Consider the following 17,726-nt stretch of genomic DNA (forward strand, 5'->3'; position numbering starts at 1 on the left):
GGGGCGAGCCAAGGACATGTGGCCCCATGCTGCGACCCCACGCTTCCGGGCGCGCCATTCCCTTCTGCCTCCCCCACTCATCCGTCAGTTCAACTGCCGGCCACGTAATCAATCGCTTGATTTTTTAGAACACGTATTAATCAATCGCTTATCAAATACCACCACCACCGCCGCGCACGGCTAGTCGGCGAGGGAGCCGTCCGCTTTGGGATCCCAAAATTAGCAAATCGGAGCTTCGGGAGGCGGAAGCGAGACCACCTTTCCCCCCTTCCCAATCCGCCCCCGGCGCGGCAGCGATTTTCCACCGGTCGTCGCCACGCCCTCCCCCCCATTGACGCGCGGGCTCCCCCTCCGACGACGACGGGCCATTCCTTTTTAAGCCCACCCTTTATTTTCCCCGTTCCTCCCGCACCCCATTTTCTGTTCCCGTCCTTTTCCCTTCCCCTTCTCCCCCCTTCCACCGTTCACGGACACACACACACGCGCGCGCGCGCACGCAGACGAGAGCGTTGGACGGAGAGCGAGAGACCGCGACATGTCGGCGGCTAGCTGGAGCATTCCGGCGATCCCGCGGGCGGTCCCGCCGCCGAGGGCCGCCCCTCCCGGGGAGGCCTTCATGGTGCCCGCGCGCCCGCGGGCGGCCTGGTGCCGCGCCGCTCCTAGGCGAGTCAGGCTCGCCCGGGGAGGCGGCGGCGGCGGCGTCGTCGCCCGCGCTGGCGCGGCGGAGGCGGTGCCCGTTGCTGATTCCGGGGAGGCCTCGGTGGTCTTCTCCGAGAAGTTCCCCCTCCGCCGATGCCAAACCGTAATCTCTTCTTCTATGCCCCGTCGCGTGGATTGTGCTTCTCCTCTTTCCTCTCTTCTTCTTCTGGCTGGTAGTTGATTCTGCGGTGTGGTGTGCCGTGGCGTGCCCAGGTGGAAGGGAAGGCGTGGGTGAGAGTGGAGGCGGAGCCGGACGCGGACGGCAAGTGCAAGGTCGTCATCGGGTGCGACGTGGAGGGGAAGTGGCTGCTGCACTGGGGTGTCTCCTACCACGGTGAGACCGGCAGGTATGCACGCCTTGTCACCTGTCAGCGAGGTAGGTTTGGCTCACGATACCAATGCAGCTAGCTTCACTGCACGGGTTCATCTCTTAGTGAATGCCTAGGGAAACTTTTTTTTTTCCTGGGAAAAGGAGGAACGGAGCCCCCGGCCTCTGCATCAATTGGCCTAGGGAAACTATGAACAGCTCCATTTCATAACAGTAGTATATAAATCAGGTGGGCAATGCGGTTGCTCCTAACTAAGCAGAGAAAATTCAGCACGAAACTCCATAGTACATTTTTGTTGCATGAAGGACTACTGGTATTGGAACTATTCGCCCTGCTTCTCACATTCCAAAATACTTCAAATGCACAACATTTTTCTTCTTCTGGAATATAATTGATGGACATGCTAAGTTGCTAACTAATAATCGCATGTTTGCACAACTGGGTGGAGATGTACACATGTTTTCTTTTTTGGAAGATCAATATTCGCAAATTCGATTGTTTGTTATGTCTCCTTGGTTCCTATGGCATTGTCTTGATATGCACTTCCATCTTAGTTACTTAAAGAAACAATAATTTTTCAAGGCAGTTTTTTTGTAGAGGTTCTGCTCCCTAAAAGAACTGCTTTCATATATCCTCCTTATCTTTATATTTGCAGTGAATGGGATCAACCTCCTTCGGAAATTAGACCTCCCGGTTCGGTTCCAATCAAGGTTGTTCTAAACTTGTGAAAACTGTTCAAGCACTTAAAACAGTTTTCAGCTATTGACACCGGCATATGGGTGTCTGTGCGACACTAACTTCTAGGATCCTCTTTCTTATTCATTCTTAGCTATAATTCTAACTATGTAGGATTCAAATTGCTGAGCAATATTTGAAACTTTCAGGACTCTGCAATTGAAACACCACTGGAGATTTCACCCAATTCAGATGGACATATACTTCATGAAGTGCAAATCAAATTTGATAAGGACACTCCAATTGCCGCTATCAATTTTGTTCTCAAGGTTCAAACTTTACACGAGTGCATTGCTTTCAATTTATTTCCCAGGCGATGCGTGTTTCTTGACTTACTATACTATATTAAAACTCTCACTATAAATATAGGACTTGCCCACTCAATTCCATTCTGTTTAAACTGTCACTGAAGGGAATGCGGCTATGGAAAGCGTACATGCATTCTCTAGTTGTCTAACCAAAAGATATCATACACACAGACATGTATATCTGCATACTAGAGGCAATATGGAACACATGCCTCATCCTAGCTGATATTTTAATTAATCCATATATTAGTTAAATTATGTGCATTGCTCTGGCTCTTTTAGGTTTGAAGGTTATTCAGCTTCAAGTTTTAATGTCTCAATTGGTTGTTGCTTTGTTAGGAAGAGGGAACAGGTGCATGGTTTCAACATAAGGGTGGGGATTTCAGAATACCCTTAGGTGGGTCCCTGGAGGGTGGAGATCCATTAGGAGCAAAACAAGGTATTGATGTCTACCCAGGTTATTAAGAGTCTCAATGACAATTACTTTCTCCCGCATTTTTTAACAGCACTTTCTCTTGGATTATTATTATTTTAGTACTGTAAGTACTCTGTCCTATTCGAGTGGTTTGGTCCTTAGGTTAGATATAAATATTTTTCTTCTATGGAAGTACTTAATAATACACACTTCTTTGGCATTAGAACCCTGAGCAATGTAAAAGCCTAAAAGGAATGCAACCACTGGTTATCCTTGCCCGCTACAATGAATTACAGTTTGGGGATGAGTTTGCTTAGCCCTAGGAGCGGAATTCGCTCCTCCTGGAGGCAGCGCAATGGAAGACGATGAGCAGTAGTAGCTGAAGAGAGGGGACAGGGGTGGAAAATACAGGACCTGTAGCCTGAACATTGGTGCTATACAACTCCCATAGTACCATGTTATGACCAGACATTTGTATTGCACTGCCCAAAGGGGCAAATTATATTACAAGGATTCAAGGACACTCCCAAACCCTAGACCAATAGGAAAAAGCCATAACATCCTTAGCACAATAAATACTGCTGCGTCGACAATTTGAAGTAATACCATAATTATCAGTAATAGTTAGGTTGTAAAATTGTCTAATATTAGTTTAACTAATACCATAATAGTAAAAAACGTCTTACATTTTGGGATTCTCTGCAGTAGTCAGTAGCATTCTCTGAGAATTACATGATATGTTCTGACCGAAAAATTACATGGTATTGGTTTTCACAAGATGAAGAATCTGATTTCTTGGGGCCTTCAAGGAACGCTGTCTAACATATTGGATTCTCTTGTGTCTTAGGAGCGAAACCCGAAGGACCTAGTGCTCAGCTAAAAGAAACTGTACCTGGGGATAAAGGTCCAAGCACAAAATGCATTTCAAAGTTCTATGAGGAATATCCCATCTTAAAATCAGAGTATTTTGAGCATTCTGTATCTGTTGCTGTGAGGGAGAACAGTGAAAAAGATAAAAGTCTCGTGGAATTCTATACTGACATCACTGGAGATGTTATTATTCATTGGGGAGTTTGCAAAGACAATACCATGACTTGGGAGATCCCACCAGAACCGCATCCACCGAACACGAAGGTCTTCCGACAGAAAGCTCTTCAGACCTTGCTAGAGGTAAGGAGATAACTTTGAGCCCTTTGTAGAAAGAGAGATGAAATTGCCTCCATGGAGCTAAAAAGTCACTGCCTTTCTGGGTGATTCCTGCTTTGGTTGGTCAAGCAAGGAACAAACTCCTAGTCTGTTTAGGTGTGGTTCTCTCTTATATCTTCAATGCAGGGCGCTCACACAAGCAAGTTTTGTTCTTTTGAGCTGACAATAAGGTGTTTTTGGGGTGCTACCATTTTTCTATCTTTTTTGTTTCCTTCCATTCATAGAGCATATGTATTATTGAGATATACTAGTACCTTATGCTGCCTGAAAATCAGTTAGCTATTCCTATTCACACATCTTACCTGGTGCCGCAGCAAAAAACTGATGGTACAGGCAACGCTGTATCATTTCTACTGGATGCAGACTACACCGGTCTTGTTTTCGTGCTCAAACTTAATGAGCATACTTGGTTGAGAAATCTGGAGAATGGATTTGATTTCTATGTTCCTCTTACGAGAGTGGAGCAAGTTGACAGCACTCAAGAGCCTCATAAGGCTGATGATAAGTCTGTGCAAACCGATGGCCTAATCAGTGATATAAGAAATCTGGTGGTTGGCCTGTCATCTAGAAGAGGTCAACGAGCAAAGAATAAAGTTCTGCAAGAAGATATTCTGCAGGAAATCGAGAGGTTAGCAGCTGAAGCATATAGCATTTTTAGGAGCCCCACTATTGATGCCGTAGAAGGCTCTGTTTACATTGATGGCCCAGAAACCGTGAAGCCAGCTTGTTCTGGCACTGGATCTGGTTTTGAAATATTGTGCCAAGGATTTAACTGGGAGTCACATAAGTCAGGAAAGTGGTATGTTGAACTTGGTACAAAGGCCAAGGAGTTGTCATCCCTGGGTTTTACCATTGTTTGGTCACCACCACCTACTGATTCTGTATCACCTGAAGGATACATGCCAAGGGATTTATACAACCTAAATTCCAGGTATATTTATTTGTGAAAAATCATTATATTCCATAAAATAGTTGTTCTTTGAGAATTGGCTACATTTGGTAATGCCAGAATTGGCTAAATTTGGTAATGTCATCTTACTTTATTTTATTAGTTTCTGTTTTCTGCCATAGTATCTCCTTTGCTGGTTCCTTGGACTGGATGTCAGTGTACAATGTGCAAACTAGTGCCATGTTTACTATTTTGATATTGAACAAAATAAGGAAACTTGATTAGCAAAGCCCACACACGTCAAACTTCTCAATATAATTTTGTGCAAGATGCAAATTGTTGATGCTAGCAGTTGCCCTTAAGATATTCCATCTTCAAGCTGTATATTATTTATCCTGTAATGCTGTTCCTAACTTTACCAGTAAGTACAACCCTTATGGGTGTTGACCCTTTTTATCCGCACTAAATATTTGAGACCTTATTTCCTTCCATGGTCAGTGCAAGCGCTCCCATGTTAATGTTACTATTATTTGGTCATGAAGTAGAAGTTCGGCAAACCAATATCTCATTGTATACCCATCTGCCTGTTAGTGTAATGCATGTCAATGTGCATTTTTCGATAAAGGGCGTTTTTATTATCTTAAAATGTAGCATCAAGCGGATACAAAGCATTATGAGTGACACCCGGCCTCTGCATAACTACGATGCACATAGCCAAACACGTAAAGTCTCACAAAAAGAAAAGAAAAAACCGACAAATCGGCGACAGTAGTCATATAGACCGACACTATGCCTATGTCGAAAGGGATGGTGGACCGATCCGGAGATTATGCTGTCACCCATGTTGGGTAAAAACCTCCATAGCCACCTGCTCCAACCGCGTACACACCGCCTTGAACATCAGTTACTACTCCGCTCGTTGTAGCGTAGACCACGTATGAAGCGAGTGCGTACAACGGAAAATAACCTGCAAAGGAGAAGCATTTTTGTTATTGAAAACCAAATCATTTTTACATAGCCAAAACGACCATAGTAAGGCATACGCTCCCACCCTTATTAGCGTTTTGAACCTATTTGGAATACCGTCCAACCAATGACCAAAAATATTGGCAACACTTGTGTGCGGATACAAATTTGACGCTATTTGGATGGCTGACCACGTAGAACGCACAAACTTGCATTGGAAGAAGAGATGTTTGATTGTCTCTTCATGAGTACAAAAACAACACTTCTTACTCCCTGGCCAGTTGCGTCGTGCGAGGTCGTCTTTTGTTAGGATGACTCCCCTACGAAGATACCACATGAAGATTTTAACTTCTAGTGGAATCTTTGACTTCCAGATTTTGCTGTTATTATTCACCGGTACCTCAGAATGCGTGAGCGCACGATATATATAGTCTACTGTAAAAGACCCCGATGTAGTACGGTTCCAGCGAAACACATCCCGACCTTGTGTCAAATTGATCAAATCGAGGCGGGATAAAAGATTATGCTATGACATAAGTCGCGGGCCAATCAAATCCCGTGTAAACGAAATATTGGGCGGGGATGAACTGAGGACCTGCGCAATTGTTTTATTCTTATTGCGAGCAATGTTGTACAGGGCTGGATATTGTTCTCGGAGACTGACATTGCCTAACCAGATGTCTTCCCAGAAATGAATCTCTGACCCGTCTCTTATCATGAAAGACCCAAAGCGAAAGAGATGTTTCTTTGCCGCCATTAGGCCAGCCCAAAAGTGTGAGTCACCAGGTTTCCAATATGCCTGAGACACCGCCTTTTGACCTAGATACTTGTTGCACAGCATGGTTTGCCAAACACCATCCTCGGTAAGAAGTTTAAACAACCACTTACTAAGCAGGGCCTCATTCTTAACTTGCAGGTCATGAATTCCAAGGCCACCTTGGTCTTTCGGCCTACAAACCACACTCCATTTGGCCAGTCTGTATTTTTTCTTTTCACCATCTCCTTGCCAAAAGAATCTGGATCTAAAATAGTCCAGTCTTTGTAGTACCCCTTTTGGGAGTTGGAAGAAAGAAAGCATATATAGAACCATATTTGTGAGGACAGAGTTAATCAAAACCAGTCGTCCTACAACTGAGAGCAACTTGCCTTTCCAACTGCTCAGCCGTTTCTCTAGCCGCTCCTCTACATGCTTCCACTCCGCAATGGTGAGACGCCGATAATGAATCGGTATTCCCAGATATTTAATTGGGAATTGGCCATGTGTGCAACCAAACAGGTCAGCATAATCGACCGCTGCCTCAACGACTTCTCCAAAGCAGAAAAGTTCACTTTTATGAAAGTTAATTTTCAGACCAACATTTGCTCAAACGCTGACAACAAGAGTTTCAGGTTTCGAGCCTTATCTAGGTCATGTTCCATAAAGAGAATTGTGGCATCTGCGTATTGCAGAATAGAGAGGCCACCATCCACAAGGTATGGCACCACTACAATCTGGCCGTCCTGCTTGGCACGCTCAATCAGAATAGCCAACATGTCAGTGACAATGTTAAATAACATTGGGGACATGGAGTCACCCTATCGTAGTCCTTTTTTTGTCTGAAAATAATGGCCCATGTCATCATTGACTTTGATGGCCACACTACCTCCAGTTACAAATTTATGGATCCACTGGCGCCATTTATCGGAGAAACCTTTCATCCTTAGGGCCTGTTGGAGGAAAGACCATTTCACCTTGTCATAGGCTTTTTCAAAGTCAATCTTGAAAACGACTCCATTTAGGTTTTTCCGGTGCATCTCGTGGACGGTCTCATGCAGGATTATTACGCCATCGAGTATATTTCTTCCTTGCATGAAAGCCGTTTGAGATGGCCGAACAACATGGTTGGCTACTAAGTTTAACCTATTCGTAGCCATTTTGGTGAAAATTTTGAAGCTGACATTAAGGAGGCATATGGGTCTGAACTGTTGGATCCGTTCTGCCTCCTTAATCTTCGGCAACAAGACAATTTCGCCAAAGTTAAGTCTGAATAGGTCAAGATTGTCGGCATGAAGGCAATTGAACAACTCCAAAAGGTCAGACTTGATGATATCCCAGAAATTCTGGTAGAATTCTGCGGGGAAACCATCTGGGGTGTTCCATTTGGTACACCGCAGCTCTCACCTCCTCTTCGGAGAAAGATGCTGTAAGAATATCATTTTCTTCTGCCGTGACTTGTGGAATATCATCTGTTCGGGTCTCGTCAAGAGTGAAATTCCCTTCGACCGTCGCCCCGAACAGAGATTTGTAGTATTTGGTGATATATTTTTTGAGCGCCTCGTGACCTTCGATCCGCCCCTCATCTTGTTGGAGACTGTAAATACATTTCTTCCTATGCCGCCCATTGGCGACCAATTGGAAGTACCTTGTATTATTATCACCCATCAAAATGAAATCAGCTTTGGATCTTTGGTAGTATTTGATCTCCTCTTCTCGCAGAAGACGCGCAACCTTCTCATTAGATTGGTTTTTCAATTCAATCTGTTCTTGAGATAAGGTGCGCGTCTCAGCAATTTTGTCGAGGTCATCAATAATGTTACAGAGCCGTTGTTTTTCTTTTTTGTTTATCCCGTTGGTATGTTTCGCCCATCCAGTGAGGTGTTGCCTCATGACCCTTATTTTAAAGTTCCATCTTTGAATAGGCATGTCAATGTGCATACTTTGGAAAACTATTTGGTGGTCATTGAGTAAATGACGAACTGACCAGAACTTTTCCTCCTAATGAATAAACAAGGCGGTGCTGCGTGTTCTTAGATGACTGATGAGGCTGTGTAGCAAATGTTGTGACTCTGGTGTATATTTGTTGTTCTGGATATCTTGCTACTATCAGTGTAGAAACAAGACCTTGCAAGCACTTGGATAATAAATGAGAAAGGCATTGCTAATCTTGTTGCATATTTGTACTTGAGCTTGTTTTCCTTCCAAATTTCTTTCAACCTCATCATGCGAGCTATGCTAAGCATTACCATGATATCATCAATGTTTCAGATATGGAACCATTGAAGAGCTGAAGCAGCTTGTGAATATTTTTCATGAAAATGGTGTGAAGGTTCTTGGTGATGCTGTTCTAAATCACAGATGTGCCCAGTTGCAGAATCAGAACGGGATCTGGAATATTTTTGGTGGGCGTATGAACTGGGATGACCGAGCGGTCGTTGCTGATGATCCACATTTCCAGGTGAGGCTTTTCCGTGCTAAGTGCTAACTAAACCTAATTAGTCGACTTCGAGTATGTCGTTATTCAAAGTTCATTTTGATTCTCTAATATCATCACCTGTTGTAGTTATTTGGTTCTTCCACTGTGCTGTCTAGTTCTCTCCAACAACAATTATTTAGGAACGGAGGGAGTAGTAATGAAATGTCACCAATATTTATCCTCAGTGTGGGATTACTGAAGTTACGAGAAAATAAACTTAAGTCAACCAACAAAATGATGCTTAAAGGTGGTCTCACTGAGTGACCTGCAAATTCTGACTAACTCGTTGCCTTTTTTGACTGTCATTGTTTTACCTTTTTAGTATTGAAAGTAAAATATACTAATTTGCATTCATACTTAAGCTGTGTAAATAACTTAATGGAACACCTGTGTCCTTGTTAAAAAAAACTTGACCTGTGAGCTGAAATAAAAGGAAAAAAATATCCACCTCCAGAAATGAAATTAACAATTACATGGTTGTTCTACATTTTGTTCAAAAAGATTGTTCTACATATTTTTACCGTTGTAATTCGCTTGTGCAGCATATGATATCTGTTAACCCTTTGTATGTTCACGGTAAAATTCTTGTGCTTGTAGGGAAGAGGAAACAAGAGCAGTGGAGATAACTTCCATGCTGCACCAAACATTGATCACTCACAAGATTTTGTGAGAACTGATATTAAAGAATGGCTTCGTTGGATGAGGTCTGCTACCCTTTCATTTCTTGGCTAAAGCTCCTACGTTTTCTCATTCTTAACTGTCTGTTAATGCATGAGCTGTTCAAATGTGCACCATCCATTGACTACAAGTACATGCATCGTTTATGTATCTAATTTGCAGCTGTCTGTTATATGACTTGTATCCTCAACTCTGACGATGAAATCCCCAGTGAATTGGTCTGGATACTGTATGAATTCACCAGAGAGTTGGGGATCAGGGATATGATATGAGAAGAAGATAAGAAAGGCAGATAAAGGGATATGGAATTCAGAGTATGCCCTTCCTGTCATGTAGTGTTCCTATAAAAAACGCTTCATACCACCAGCACTTTGTTAAGTATACTATATCTCCTCTTCGGCTCTTCCTATCAGATCGGTCTTTTGGGATAGTTGGTTGGTAACATAGTATCAGACCTGAGGTCTTTGGTTCAAGTCTCGGTCCCTGCATTTTGCCCAATCAGTTATCCATGCCCACGTCGGGCGTGACGGGAGGTGTTGATCATTCCATATCCACGTCGGATGTGAAAGAGGGGGGGGGGGGATATCTCCTCTTCCTATCAGATCAGATCAGTCTTTTGGTATAGTTTATTTTTTATTTTTTATTTTTAGAAAAGGAGGATGACCCCGGTCTCTGCATCTGGGAGATGCATGCGACCATTTTATTGATTATTTCCGAGGACCTTACAAAGTAGTACAACAATATGCCTGAATCCGCCATCTTGGCAACATCTACCGCTACTCCTATCCATATGATGAAGGGATGCAAGCTGGGCCAAATACCCAGACCTCTCACCTAAGCCTAACATCTAAAGCCGGAGGCCCCGACCGAGCCACATGCCGGGTCCGGGGCACAAACCGGTCTGACGCACTCACATGTGTCGCCGTCACCATCTTCCACCGGTTCATCTTCGGAGCAGATTGAGGTGCCAGCCTTGGCAGGTGCCTCCGCCATCGACGCCATCATGACGCCAAAAGACGACCTCCACCTACGCAAGTCCATCTCCAAGCAGCGGACGCGGATCCATGCTAGGATAGGGTCGCACCACCGCCGTCGCCCACCACACACAAGCGCCACCTAGCCCCAAGGTTCCCAAAGCGTCGCCTTCAAGAAGGGAACGACGCTGTGAGCGCCGCCACCGCCCAACAAAGTTAGGGCTTTCGCCCGGGAGACCTAGGGGAAGGGGAAGTGAGGGGATTAGTCCATACCGACGCCTCCAAGGAGGGGAACGGCGCCCTCAGGCGTCGCCGTCGACGCGGCCGGCCAGGATTTCGCCCGAACTAGATCCCCACCACCAGCAACGCCTCCTGTACAGAACCGGCGACCCAAGGAAGCGCGGCCCGACCAGGCTAGCCCGGACGCCGAACATGGGAGGAGGGGATGCACCCGATCGCGCGCACCGGCCACCGCAGAAGCCGCCGCCCGCGCCAGATCCACCGCCTGCATGGCTGCTAGCTTGTCGTGCCTTGCCCATGGAGCCGCCGCTCCAGATCCGGGGTTCCCCACGTAGAGGCAGGGCAGCCAAGGCCCCGCCGCCACGATCCTTGGCGCCCCGGGCTTGCCCGGCGGCTGCCTCACGCGACGGCGAGGAAGGGAGGGGGAGGGAGTGAGGCCGGGAGGCGGCTAGGGTTGGGAGGGTTGGTTCTCTTGGTATAGTTGTTTCATAGGAATATCTAACAAACTTAATATGGCCTGCTTCCTTGAGAAAAGAAAGATGAGAAAACTCAGGATGGCCTGACACATGGCCGACACAACACATTCCAGAATAACTTCTCCCTCCAATTTTAATAGATAAATAGTTTGTTGAATGAGCGGCACATTATTAGGGAATACTATCTGTTCCTTCCTTTGGAGATAGAACATCTGATGTTCCCACTACTCCAATATGTGAGAAGCTGACAAATGTTAATGTGTCGGTATATTTTCCATTAACTTTAGGATATAATAAGTTGAATTATAGACAATCGGGCCTGAATTTTGCGGAAACGCCAGCATCTTCATAGTTGTTCTGCTCGAATTGCAGAAAGGAAGTTGGATATGATGGATGGAGACTTGATTTTGCCCGTGGCTTTTGGGGTGGATATGTCAAAGACTACATGGAAGCAACTGAACCATACTTTGCAGTAGGAGAGTACTGGGACTCTCTCAGTTATACTTATGGTGAGATGGATTATAACCAGGATGCTCACAGGCAGAGAATTGTTGACTGGATAAACGCTACAAATGGAACTGCTGGTGCATTTGATGTCACTACTAAGGGAATACTTCATATGGTAAGATTTCAGCGAAATTCGTTCAAGTAACTTTTGTTGCCATATGCATCATGAAACATTGCCTGCCTGCTTGGTTGAATCATGTCTTGTGCATTTTCACTATTTTTTTACAGAAAGATCATGCAATGTTATGATTGCGTATTTTTCTCTACAATCAGTTCTTGCTATTAGTTTTAATGCGAGATGTAGGTGCAAAACCGTCATGATATCAGTCAACTAAACTTGCTTTTACATAGTTTTCCCATTCCAGCAAGATTTGATAAATCTGTTCTAAAGTGGTTTCCTGATGCTATTTAACTCATGAATGATTTTAGTGCTTAGTCTTACCCATTGTTTGCTTTTGTACCGGTGGACCTTTTGTTTCTACAACTGTAATATGGAACTTCCTTGCGTTGCACAGGCACTGGAAAGATCTGAGTATTGGCGCTTGTCTGATGAAAAAGGAAACCCCCCTGGAGTATTAGGTTGGTGGCCTTCACGTGCAGTCACATTTATAGAAAATCATGACACCGGCTCTACTCAGGTACAGTACATTATCTCTATTAATGCACAGATCAATGTGTCATGGGCATGGTCCCCGAAAGTTTAGCATGTGCCACAATGTTAGCCATATCTCCCTAAATATTAATATTGCAAAGAACCTTGGACAATGTTAGCCATATCTCCCACAATTGTTTTTGTGTAGGAATAGTCAAAAGGTTTTGCCATTCTATGTTGGGTATCCTGCCATCGGATGTATATATTCTTAGTAACGAACACTGTGTTGCTGCCCTTTTCTTATTTACTTAATGTTGCTCAATTTCCCTTTTATTTATTTTTCGAACACGGTTCCTAAAATAACCTGTCTTACTCCATGGCTGTTGTAATATGGAATCTGCAAATTTTTCTACAGGTCTTGATCCAAGAGTGAGATTTTGTGCTCCCAAGCTCGTTTGCACCCTTTAGTTTTTCTTTTCTTCAAAAGAGTATGTTTTAAAGTTTCATAATATTCTGAAAGAAAAAAAATCAGTCTGTGCATGTACCTGCAAATTTTCATGACAAAGTATGTTAGTAACCGTTCTTCACAAAAAGGAAGAATGAGTGGCTAGAATAGTAACTTTATATGCATTGAACTTGCTCTTTCACAGGGCACAAGAAGTGTTTGCAATATTTTTGTCAATAATTTTGACAATGTAGAATGTTTTATAAGTCGGAAGCACGGAAGCATGTGCACCGGGGTTCAACTCTGAGACTGAGTTACCCATCTTGATCCTCCTAACATGGGTTTTGGTATAACTGTAGGGTCATTGGAGATTCCCCTATGGTATGGAGATGCAAGGCTATGTCTATATCTTGACGCATCCTGGCACTCCTGCAGTCTTCTATGATCACATCTTCTCACACTTACAACAAGATATTGCCAAATTGATTTCTATCAGACAGCGCCTAAAGATTCAGTGCCGCAGCAAGGTATGAAACGTGTACAGAAAGAAATGCCTACTGTTTTTTCCTCCTTCCCTTCCGCTTGATGTCTCATATGTGCAATGAACAAATTTCTGTCCGTATGTAGATCAAGATAATCAAGGCAGAACAGAATTTGTATGCCGCCCAGATTAATGAGAATCTAATGATGAAGATCGGCAGCGGACATTTTGAACCAAGCGGTCCCATAAACTGGATTGTTGCAGCAGAGGGACATGATTACAAGATCTGGGAAGCAACGCCCTAGACTTTGTCGCACTGCTAATAGCATATACTAGGTAGGAAGAGATGGCATCAGAATGGAGTGGCTAACTTAGCCACTGCTGGTGCCAAGAAAAGGCGATTGCAATGGCAGTGGAAGCATTTTCCCTGCAGCAACGCTTTCACTGAAGTCAAATTATATGTACACAAGCGAACATTTTTGTATCTACTGCAAAACCATTGTTACCTCTGAAGGCAAATTGCCTGCTTATTTGCAAAGGTACCCCACTCTGTCGGATCCATGTAAGACAGTGCATTTACAGTAAGGTACATTACATTCAAGTCCACTTTGCTGGATTTATGTAAGAATAAATAAAAGTTTTTGTATGTTGTGCATCATATCAGATTTCTGCGTAGTGTATAAGTAAATGGTTGTACATCATGTGTTAAGTAAAAGTAAAGAATAGCATAACAGAAAGCGACTTAGGCATGTCAAGGCCAAAAGCATTTACCAAGATACTATGCAGAATCACTGATCTAGTTCTCAAACATCTAAAACAAGCTACTGGACATGGGCGAGCACTACTAATTCTCGAAATGACGCCAAAGCAAGAACAAATTTGCAGAAACGGGATACGTCGACACATACACGACCAAGACGGGATACTTCGACACATACACGAGAAGACCACCTCAGGTATCTGTGATACGGAAATCTATGAGTCTACTACCACCATGCTAAACCTAGAAGGGATCGGCATCATCAAGGCGTAAGGAGCAGCGAGAGGCCTATCTTGGAGCTCTTCTCGATTGCCTTGGTGTCGAACTCGCTGGAGATGGTCAGCACTGACTTGGGCCTCAGCTCGTGCTGGATGAGGGCACTGACCATGCCGTGGTTGTCGTAGCGAACCTTCGCAGTGGTCATAGGGTCCAAGAAATACTGCACCCCCAAGGTGGCCGTGGTCTCATGGCTCGACAAGCTGTGGCTCACCTCTGCTCCAGCAGCAGCCTGGCTGTTGCTCACCATTTGGTAGTAAGACGTAGATATGCTGTCCCCTTTGTTGTTCCTGAAAAGGGAATTCATCCACCATTCATTCATGCCCCCATCTACTTCATGCGTGCGTGCAAGTATAAATGATCTTTAAACAATGGCTTAAAACATGTTCCAACCAAGGCAGTTCAGTGGATGAAGTAAAAGAAAGGTGAAGTGAACTTACAGCATCACAGCAGCGAAAAGATCTCCATTGGTGAAACTCGCCCCAAAATTGTACTTGGTGAAATCCCCAGTTGCGCTGTCATAGGCAACGTCAGCACCAACAGCAAGAGCTTTGTTGCCAAACAGACCAGAAACGTTAACCAGAGGTTTTGAGTCCAGGACAAGGTCCAGACTGAGTCCAGCGTAATCATGCAAGTACTGGAACTCTAACTGCGAGAAGAAGGTAAGAGTGTCAAAAACAAAATCATTTTTTGGACTATAGAAGATCAAACCAATCTGGAAACCGACGGCACCTTTCCAGCACTGGGGTTTGGAAAAGGAATGGTTAGGATTTGCTTCAAGCCTGCTAGTTTCCTAAATTCCTCGGAGGCTGTGATTAACAGCTAAAAAGGAAACATTAATTAGTCCAGTCAGAAGCAGGGAAACGGTTGATTAAACTGGGTTCATCATCAGAATCTGAATGACCTTTTCTTACAATAACATTTGACCGAGAAAAGGGTACATCCACAAACTTACTTGAGAGTCTGAATTTGCTTTCACATCAACTTTGAAATTCCTGTACTTAAGCTGGGTCTGAATCTCGCTAAGGGTGGCTCCATTTTTGCTTGTGCTTGTAGCAGTGATTGCCTATAGAGAAAAAAAATTCAGAATATATGATCAGATTTCTAGTTCACACCTAGAACTGAAAGCTCAAGAGAGCAGGAGCTGAACTTCACAAAAATATGGCAAGTATGGACAGAAAATGGATATAGAAAAACAACAGGTCAAGATTTCTAGCAAGCCAAGTGTCAACAAGAGTTCATGTCATTTATAAACAGACTCCATAATAAGATGGATAACACATATGCACGACAGCATGATGAATTACTGAATTAGTCCCTTCTTGAAGTTCTAATTCAGAATAAAATAGATATACCCACTATCAGGTTTTGGAATTTTGACAGTGTCAGCTAAAAGAACTGAAAAAAGTGTGACTGGATCAGTTGTTTGCCAGTCTGTATCACATAAGTAAACATATATCTATAAAACAGTAGTCGAAGTGAGCTAACATATTAACAAGGGTCCTGCCAAAATAAATAAATCAATACAAATTCTAGAATCTAGCATCACTGCTATTGCATTCTAATTGCAAGTTCATAAATACACGTTTGAAATCCTACATTGTTAAGTTACATGAACGTAGCTCCAGTTAAAGAGCATAACATGGAGTTTGTCTGGGTGCAAACACAATCTCTGAAACCAAAAACAAGGACAGGTAGAGTGCAAGCAGACGCGCAAAGATACCGAAACACCAACTTCTAAAGATGGAAAAACGCGTCATATTAATACTGTATTAACACAGTCACTCTTAGACACTTAAACCAGGAGGTGAAGGAACGATGGAAATACTGTATTAACACAGTCACTCTTAGACACTTAAACCAGGAGGTGAAGGAACGATGGACGACCAAGGCGCAGGATAGAGGTTTGAGTTTCTTGTGTGCTAAAGTTGTGTTCATTAAATTGTTGAAAATTGCAGATACTAAAGCATCATCCTATTACAAGTACAAAACAACCAGTCTGCTTCAATCCCAAATGTCACTTTCATCAAGCTAGAAGCCACGAAAACCATCAATGTGTGTGTATCAATGTACCCGCACAAAAAACTTCCATAAATCATGCACAAGTAATATCAAGCTCTATCCAAACTGTAATCAACATCTCATATGACATAACATGAACACAGTAATTTCCATACAAGAAAAACTTCCATACAGATTCACATCTTAAATCATGCATAAATAATATCAAGCTCTACCCAAGCTGTAATCAACATTTCATATGACACAACATGAACACAGTAATTTCCATCTGAAGTTAACCACAGGTAACTAGCTAGCAGCATCGCACCCATACAGAAATTCCACGTGCAACAGTTGGCCTAAAGTAACTCAATATCACGCCTCATCCACCAACTAATATGATAAAACTAGAGTATCAGAGATGGGAATTACCAACGATTGAATTAAAGTAACTCAATATCACGCCTCATCCACCAACTACTATCAAGGCAGTCTGAAACCTCGTGCACTCCCAACTTAACTCAAATCGAACCATCCACAGAAACTCCAACAGACCGCTCGCAAACACACACGCCATCCCCCAATCTGCATAAATGCAGAAAACAAAAGCAAAACCCGAACCCGAACCCTCCCAAAGTGCGCACTACACAAGGCCTCACCTAAAACCTCACAAGCTAGCCATCTAAATCCAACTCAAACAATTATAAACCGCCGCATACAGGACCGAACCAAATCATGCGATGCAAGCATCCCACACGAAAGCACGAAAACCGAGCAGAGATCGTCGATACTCACAGCTCCATTTGCGGCGCAAGTGCTGAAGGTAACCTTCTGGTCCGTGGTGAAATCCCTGTACAGAAGATCTGCAAAAGCACGATGGACAGCAATCAGCAGTTGGTCCAGGGGGAAGCGATTATTAGTCGCGCGCTTATAGGAAGCTCAAATCGAGAATCATCGCCACCGAATTTAATCCCACAAAACCCTTGAAAAGTGACCCAGAAGGGAAGCGCGCGCTCGATCGTCCTGACCTCTGGTCTTCTTGCCGATCTCGGAGTAGAGGCCGGGGCCGGTGGCCGCCTTGGGAGGAGCGCCGCACTGGCCCGCCATAGAAGGGCCGTCGACCTGGGCCGCCTTGGGAGGAACGTCGACTGGGGGCGCCTTGGAAGGAGCGTCGACCGGGTCCGCCTTGGAAGGAGTGATGACCGGCTCGGCCATGGGAGGAGAAGGGGTCGGCTCCAGGACCAGACAGCGGCGGAGGCGGAAGCGAGGCCGGCGGCAAAGGTGGTGGTGGCGTACGGGTGGGGTAGGGGAGGGAGGGAGGCCACTACTTATAACGGCGTGGAGAGGGCGTGGGCGCCGTGTGGCGGCCTGTTGTCTTTCTCTTCAAGAGAAAGAAGCTGGTTATGGTTTGTGTTTACTTGGAGAAAGGGTTGACGAGGACGGGTCAATTTAGTCCATCATGGACTTTGAGTTGATCTCAGTGGACCAAAAGCTGGAGGACTCCACTTTTTCTAAG

The 17,726-nt window shown here is 44.2% G+C and overlaps 2 protein-coding genes across 2 annotated transcripts; one reads left to right on the forward strand and one right to left on the reverse strand.

Annotated features, from left to right (window-relative positions):
* Window positions 1-381: 381 nt before the first annotated feature.
* LOC123444271 (alpha-amylase 3, chloroplastic) lies at window positions 382-13,831 on the forward strand. Its single transcript, XM_045120948.1, has 13 exons — window positions 382-802; window positions 913-1,046; window positions 1,684-1,738; window positions 1,913-2,032; window positions 2,411-2,510; window positions 3,334-3,656; window positions 4,007-4,623; window positions 8,573-8,762; window positions 9,378-9,484; window positions 11,521-11,770; window positions 12,171-12,293; window positions 13,052-13,219; window positions 13,320-13,831. Exons 1-13 carry the CDS (start codon window positions 536-538, stop codon window positions 13,476-13,478), a joined length of 2,613 nt encoding a protein of 870 aa, XP_044976883.1. The 5' UTR covers window positions 382-535; the 3' UTR covers window positions 13,479-13,831.
* Window positions 13,832-13,903: 72 nt separating this feature from the next.
* Window positions 13,904-17,490, reverse strand: LOC123444272 (mitochondrial outer membrane protein porin 2-like). The gene is made up of 6 exons (XM_045120949.1): window positions 17,239-17,490; window positions 17,006-17,073; window positions 15,165-15,275; window positions 14,942-15,031; window positions 14,650-14,858; window positions 13,904-14,499 (listed from the first exon to the last, which is right to left on the reverse strand). The coding sequence occupies exons 1-6, from the start codon at window positions 17,423-17,425 to the stop codon at window positions 14,196-14,198; spliced, it is 969 nt and encodes a 322-aa protein (XP_044976884.1). The 5' UTR covers window positions 17,426-17,490; the 3' UTR covers window positions 13,904-14,195.
* Between the last annotated feature and the right edge of the window lie 236 nt (window positions 17,491-17,726).

The sequence above is a fragment of the Hordeum vulgare genome, chromosome 3H (genome assembly GCF_904849725.1).
Source record: "Hordeum vulgare subsp. vulgare chromosome 3H, MorexV3_pseudomolecules_assembly, whole genome shotgun sequence".
Taxonomy (NCBI): Eukaryota; Viridiplantae; Streptophyta; class Magnoliopsida; order Poales; family Poaceae; genus Hordeum; species Hordeum vulgare.

Excerpts from the sequence above, each read along its gene's own strand:
- LOC123444271 (XM_045120948.1), top strand. The coding sequence starts at position 536 with ATGTCGGCGGCTAGCTGGAGCATTCCGGCGATCCCGCGGGCGGTCCCG. Across the intron at positions 1,739-1,912 it reads CCGGTTCGGTTCCAATCAAG|GACTCTGCAATTGAAACACC; the intron begins GTTGTTCTAAAC and ends TGAAACTTTCAG. Across the intron at positions 9,485-11,520 it reads GAATGGCTTCGTTGGATGAG|AAAGGAAGTTGGATATGATG; the intron begins GTCTGCTACCCT and ends CTCGAATTGCAG.
- LOC123444272 (XM_045120949.1), bottom strand. The coding sequence starts at position 17,425 with ATGGCCGAGCCGGTCATCACTCCTTCCAAGGCGGACCCGGTCGACGCT. Across the intron at positions 15,032-15,164 it reads AAGCAAATTCAGACTCTCAA|CTGTTAATCACAGCCTCCGA; the intron begins GTAAGTTTGTGG and ends TTTCCTTTTTAG. Across the intron at positions 14,500-14,649 it reads CTTTTCGCTGCTGTGATGCT|GAACAACAAAGGGGACAGCA; the intron begins GTAAGTTCACTT and ends TTCCCTTTTCAG.